General features: G+C 33.9%; 1 protein-coding gene across 1 annotated transcript; it reads right to left on the reverse strand.

Annotated features, from left to right (window-relative positions):
* Positions 1–518: 518 nt before the first annotated feature.
* LOC132270575 (uncharacterized) lies at positions 519–4069 on the reverse strand. The gene is made up of 4 exons (XM_059771754.1): positions 3082–4069; positions 2696–2763; positions 631–2293; positions 519–571 (listed from the first exon to the last, which is right to left on the reverse strand). The coding sequence occupies exons 3-4, from the start codon at positions 1799–1801 to the stop codon at positions 519–521; spliced, it is 1224 nt and encodes a 407-aa protein (XP_059627737.1). The 5' UTR covers positions 1802–2293; positions 2696–2763; positions 3082–4069.
* Between the last annotated feature and the right edge of the window lie 1990 nt (positions 4070–6059).

A 6059-nucleotide genomic window follows, 5' to 3' on the forward strand; every position in this document is an offset into this window, starting at 1 on the left:
CTGGCAACCCTGGTAATTCTTCTGGAAACACATCTGTGAATTCCCTTACCACTGGTACATTTTCAAGTGTCATATCTTTATTTTCAGTATCAACCACATAAGCCAAGTAACCCTGACACCCTTTCTTCAACAACTTCCTGGTTTGTATAGCTGAAATGAGACAGTTTGGAATAACATTTCTTTCTCCTGTAAATCTAAATTCTGGCTCCCCTGGTATCTGAAAAACAACTTCTTTCCGAAAACAGTCTATTGAAGCGTGATACGCAGATAGCCAATTCATACCCAAAATGATATCAAAATCTGGTATACCCAACGGTATCAAATTTACCTTTAACTGTCTATCTCCCAATTGTAACACACAATCCCGGTATTCATTTGCAACCACTACCACTTCTCCCATTGGTGTAGAAATAAACAATTTACTATCTAATGATGAAAGTGGTCTACCCAAATGCATAGCAATAGATGATGCAACAAATGAATGGGTTGAGCCAGGATCAATAAGCACAGTAACATTTCTATCCAAAATAGAAAGTGTACCTGTCACCACTTCTGGTGTTGCTTGAGCATCCTGAAGTGTCATAGCAAACACTCTTCCCTGGGCTTGCGAACCACTTGTAACACCCTTACCTCCTCTTGACGAGTTCCCCTGTGCAAAACCTCTACCAGAACCAGCAACACTGCCCACTGAGGTCATTCCTGTCAACATAGGACAATCTCTCCTCCGATGACCCGGCTGATGGCAATGATAGCACTCTTCTGCTTTCAAGATAGGACAATCCTTCTTCTGGTGACCTTCCTTTCCGCACTGAAAACACCCCCTGCCAGTACCACGTCCTCCAAAACTACCTTGTTGAACAGATTGTTGTTCCGAAAACCCTTGACCTCTTCCAATACTTGATGTCTGGCCTTGAGATTCACCACCCCTTCCCCTTCCATACCGCGACCTTTGACTTTTCTGACTTGCAATTCCTTCACCTCCTCTTGACTGTGACGGCTCAGATCTATTTCTTTTGTATTGTTCCCTTCTTTCTTGCAATTCTTTCACATCCCTTTCGGCAATCATGGCTTTATTCACAAGTCTGTTGTAATCTGTTTCCTCGAACACTGAAACTCTAGACTTAATAGCCGCCTCTAAACCATCCTGGAATTTTGTACATTTATCTTCTTCATTCTGTACAAACTTGGGTGCGAACCTCGATAAAGCTGTAAACTTAACTTCATAGTCAACCACAGACATTCTATCTTGTTTTAGGAGAATAAACTCCCGTTCCTTCTCTTTTCTGTAAATTGGAGGGAAATATTTCTCATAAAAAGCTTTAACAAATGGATTCCAGAATATCACCTCTTTCTCTCCTGGAGTGAGCAACAAATGTTTTGTCGTGTCCCACCAATAACTAGCTTCATTTTTGAACATAAATGTAGCTAAGTTTACCTTCTGGTCTTCTGCTGCACCCATCACTGCAAATATCGATTCCATTCTTCTTACCCACCCCTCTGCTTCTTCTGGTTTGGTAGTACCTGAAAATTCTGGGGGTGTTAACTTGATAAACCTCTCATACTCAGAGCCTTTCTTCCATTTCTGTTGTCTTTCCAGCCTTTCTTGTATCATCATTTGACTCGCCATAAATAGTTTGTTTTGTTCTGCCAAGTCTATTATAGCCTTTTCCATTTTCTGCATACCAGTTAAGCACTCCTGTTCTCTTCTCATACCACCCTGCATAGGTTGTTCTACTTCAGCCTCAACAGGAACATAAGTGGCTTCACCCTCAGTTCCATGATAACCACTTTCCCTTTCCATTTCTTTTTATCTGCAATGAATCTCAAATATAACAACATATATATGATACATAATCACCACTTATATCTGTTAGTATAACATTAAGTCAAATAAATGACTCTACTACACACTTCTTACTGCCACTGCCAGTCTAGACTCTTCTGACCTCCAGAACCTAGAAAACCTAGGCTCTGATACCAAAAGTTGACACACCCCAACCCAATTTACATTATTAAACAAATTGAATAAATTGGAATGCATCTAACCATCTGCATTAACCTCCTTCAAATATAACGTCATCCTACATCAGAGCACCTGTTTAACAGTTTACAATTCAAAAACTACCTATAGGCCTGTTATGCAAATTCTGACAAACAAAAAAAACATTAACGGCAACTTATACTATTAAATTCTATTACAATATTTACATATTAAACAAAAGACGTTCCATTGTTCTTTTTCCCATTCCCACTCAAAAATTCTAGACCTGGCAGTAGCGACCCAACCTTGTACCTGAAAAAAAATATAGATATGGAAGGAGTGAGCTTAAAGCCCAGTGAATGCAACACTACTACATCAGAGTAATATAAACAAATATTATCTGATAACTTCAATTAAACTTCATTAATATATTACAGGCATTAAAATATAGTACTCTCCTTCTAGGCCAGAGTATGGACCTTGTTTAGATATAGTACTCTCTTTCTTGGCCAGAGTATGGACCTTATTTAGTGTAGTACTCTCTTTCCAGGCCAGAGTATGGACCTTATATAATATATTACTCTCCTTCCAGGCCAGAGTATGGACCCTATTTAAATATAATCAAATTATATATATTCATCTTCAACTCACATAAACAACTTCAATACTTCAATTAAACACATCCAGGTATAAACTTCCAGTGAGTACACTCACCTTGGCTACTTTTCAAATTGTCTACTTATCCTTTGATATTGCTGAAGTGATCAGTTCATTCTCCTTGCCTGGACAAGAATATAACCAAGTTATATTTATTTTCTAAAGAGAATTAAATCACAATCATCACCTCAATTACAATTCTCAACTTTATACACCCTTTTGGCTAAATTCTAATCACATGTCTTTATATAAATTTCCAGCTTGATGACCCCAAAGAAAATAACCATAACCATGGTATCACTTACACAAAACAGCCTTTGAATAAATAAATAAAATATAAAAAAAATAGATGATACATATACTGGAACAATTAATTGGATTAATTATTCAAATAACTGAATAATCAACTTCCAACATAGAAATTATAATATAAAACCCCTCACCTTTGCTTGAATTCAACAACAATTTAGAGAGAAAACCCCCTTTTTTCTTTTCTATCCTCCTCCTCCGTATTTTTCTTCTCTCTTTGAACTATCACTAAATAGCTCACTGTTTTGATATATTTTGTGTGTCTCAACCAAAACAATGGCTTTCTCAAAGGCGGTCCAAACAGGTTTAAAAAGATAGAATTAACCTTATCTATATATAGAGTATATCTACATAATTGCGTGTCCTGTGTGTTCGGTCCAGCCTTGTGCAGCCAGCAACCTGACTTTACTCATCTCTATCCATATAAATGATAATTGAAACCTATATATATATACAACTATATATTGCAGCCACCAGCCACCACTTTAAAGCATAATAACTTTAGTCTTGAAAAGTATATAGTCACATGGATGGTGTAAATCTAGTCTCCAGGAAATGTAAATTGTCACATAGCTTATGTGACATGTGTTACCCAAAGTTTAATAATATTTTCTTCTTCTACGGCTGAAAAATCCCTCCTTTGTTTCTATTTGTATTTTTATTATTTTTTTTTTCTTTTTCTTGTCCATGCAAATCTCTAGACAACGTGTCACTTAGATATAAATGTGATTTTCCCCTCTTCATGACTCATGCGTGTGTGTGTCAATTAGTAACAGCCTCCTTTGGAAGCTTTTAGAATAAAGTGTATTACTAGATATCTATATACATGGGTGGGTGGAATATGTACTTGACCTGGTCAATAACTTACCCATATATATAAATAACTACTTGGTCAAACTTTAAAATAAAACATAAGTATATCAATATATATTAGAACCATCACACCACTTCCACCATTTATTACCTTCAGCACCAATGACCTTAGTAGACACCCATTCTCTAGTATCACACATATAACCACACACACGTACACATGGAATATTATCATTTTTATTATTTATTTTCTTACCATTGGCTGTCACCAACTTAATAAGTTTTGACACCAACTATTAACTTCACCATACAAACTACTACATAAAATATTCCATAAATGATGTCTAATAAAAATTAAATTATGCTAATAAAAAAATAATTATGTATTGGGGCCTTACAGAAAATATCTCAATAAAAGTACATTTTATGTCATTAAACCTTTTTAATGCATATAGATTGAATCTTTGAAACAAAACAAGAGTTTGAATTTAAAATTATTCGTGTTACCTAGTAGTCGCGAAGAGTGTTTTAATGAGTATATGTTGAATCTTTAAATGAAAGTACCTCAATAAAGTTACCTTTTATGTCACTAGACCTTTTCAATGTATAAAGATTGAAACTTTGAAAGAAAATGAGGTTTTTGAGTTAAACTTATTCGAGTTCCCTTTGACGTCCCGTAGGGTGTTTTACAGAGTAAAGATTGAATCTTTGAACGAAAATACCTTAATATAAAGTACCTAGTATGTCACTAGACCTTTTTAATGTAAAAAGATTGAATCTATGAAATAAAATGATAGTTTAGAGATTAACTCATTCGAGTTACCTATGAAGTCGCGAATCGTGTTGTAATGACTAAATATTAAATCGTTGAATGAAAATATCTCAACAAAGGAACCTATTATGTGACTAGACCTTTTTAATGTATAAAGATTGAATCTTTTAAAGAAAATGAGAGTTTTCAATGAAACTTATTCAAGTTCCCTTTGACGTCCCGAAGAGTGTTTTACAGAGTATAGATTGAATCTTTGAACGAAAATACCTCAGTAAAGGTACCTTGTATGTCATTAGACCTTTTTAATGTAAAAAGATTGAATCTTTGAAAGAAAATGAGAGTTTTGAGATTAACTTATTCGAGTTATTTATAAAGTCGCGAAGCGTGTTTTAATGAATAAAGATTAAATCTTTGAATGAAAATACCTCAATAAAGGAACCTATTATATGTCTAAACCTTTTTATTGTATACAGATTGAGTCTTTGAAAGAAAATGAGAGTTTTGAATGAAACTTATTCGAGTTCCTTTTGACGTCCCGAAGAGTGTTTTAATGAGTAAAAATAGAATTTTTGAATGAAAATACCGCAATAAAGGTACATTAGCTGACCTTTTTATTGCATAAACGTTGAATCTTTGAAAGAAAATAAGAGTATTGATTTAAACTTATTCGAGTTACTTATGAAGTGGCGAAGAGTGTTTTAATGAGTAAAGATCGAATCTTTGATTGAAAATATCTCAATAAAAGTACATTTTATGTCATTAAACCTTTTTAATGCATATAGATTGAATCTTTGAAACAAAACAAGAGTTTGAATTTAAAATTATTCGTGTCACCTAGTAGTCGCGAAGAGTGTTTTAATGAGTATATGTTGAATCTTTAAATGAAAGTACCTCAATAAAGTTACCTTTTATGTCACTAGACCTTTTCAATGTATAAAGATTGAAACTTTGAAAGAAAATGAGGTTTTTGAGTTAAACTTATTCGAGTTCCCTTTGACGTCCCGTAGGGTGTTTTACAGAGTAAAGATTGAATCTTTGAACGAAAATACCTTAATATAAAGTACCTAGTATGTCACTAGACCTTTTTAATGTAAAAAGATTGAATCTCTGAAATAAAATGATAGTTTAGAGATTAACTCATTCGAGTTACCTATGAAGTCGCGAATCGTGTTGTAATGACTAAATATTAAATCGTTGAATGAAAATATCTCAACAAAGGAACCTATTATGTGACTAGACCTTTTTAATGTATAAAGATTGAATCTTTTAAAGAAAATGAGAGTTTTGAGTGAAACTTATTCAAGTTCCCTTTGACGTCCCGAAGAGTATTTTACAGAGTATAGATTGAATCTTTGAACGAAAATACCTCAGTAAAGTTACCTTGTATGTCACTAGACCTTTTTAATGTAAAAAGACTGAATCTTTGAAAGAAAATGAGAGTTTTGAGATTAACTTATTCGAGTTATCTATAAAGTCGCGAAGCGTGTTTTAACGAATAAAGATTAAATCTTTGAATGAAAATACCTC

This window comes from Cornus florida, unplaced genomic scaffold, assembly GCF_030987335.1.
Source record: "Cornus florida cultivar Cherokee Brave unplaced genomic scaffold, ASM3098733v1 CherokeeBrave_3.0.0_Hap2_Chr08, whole genome shotgun sequence".
Lineage (NCBI taxonomy): Eukaryota > Viridiplantae > Streptophyta > Magnoliopsida > Cornales > Cornaceae > Cornus > Cornus florida.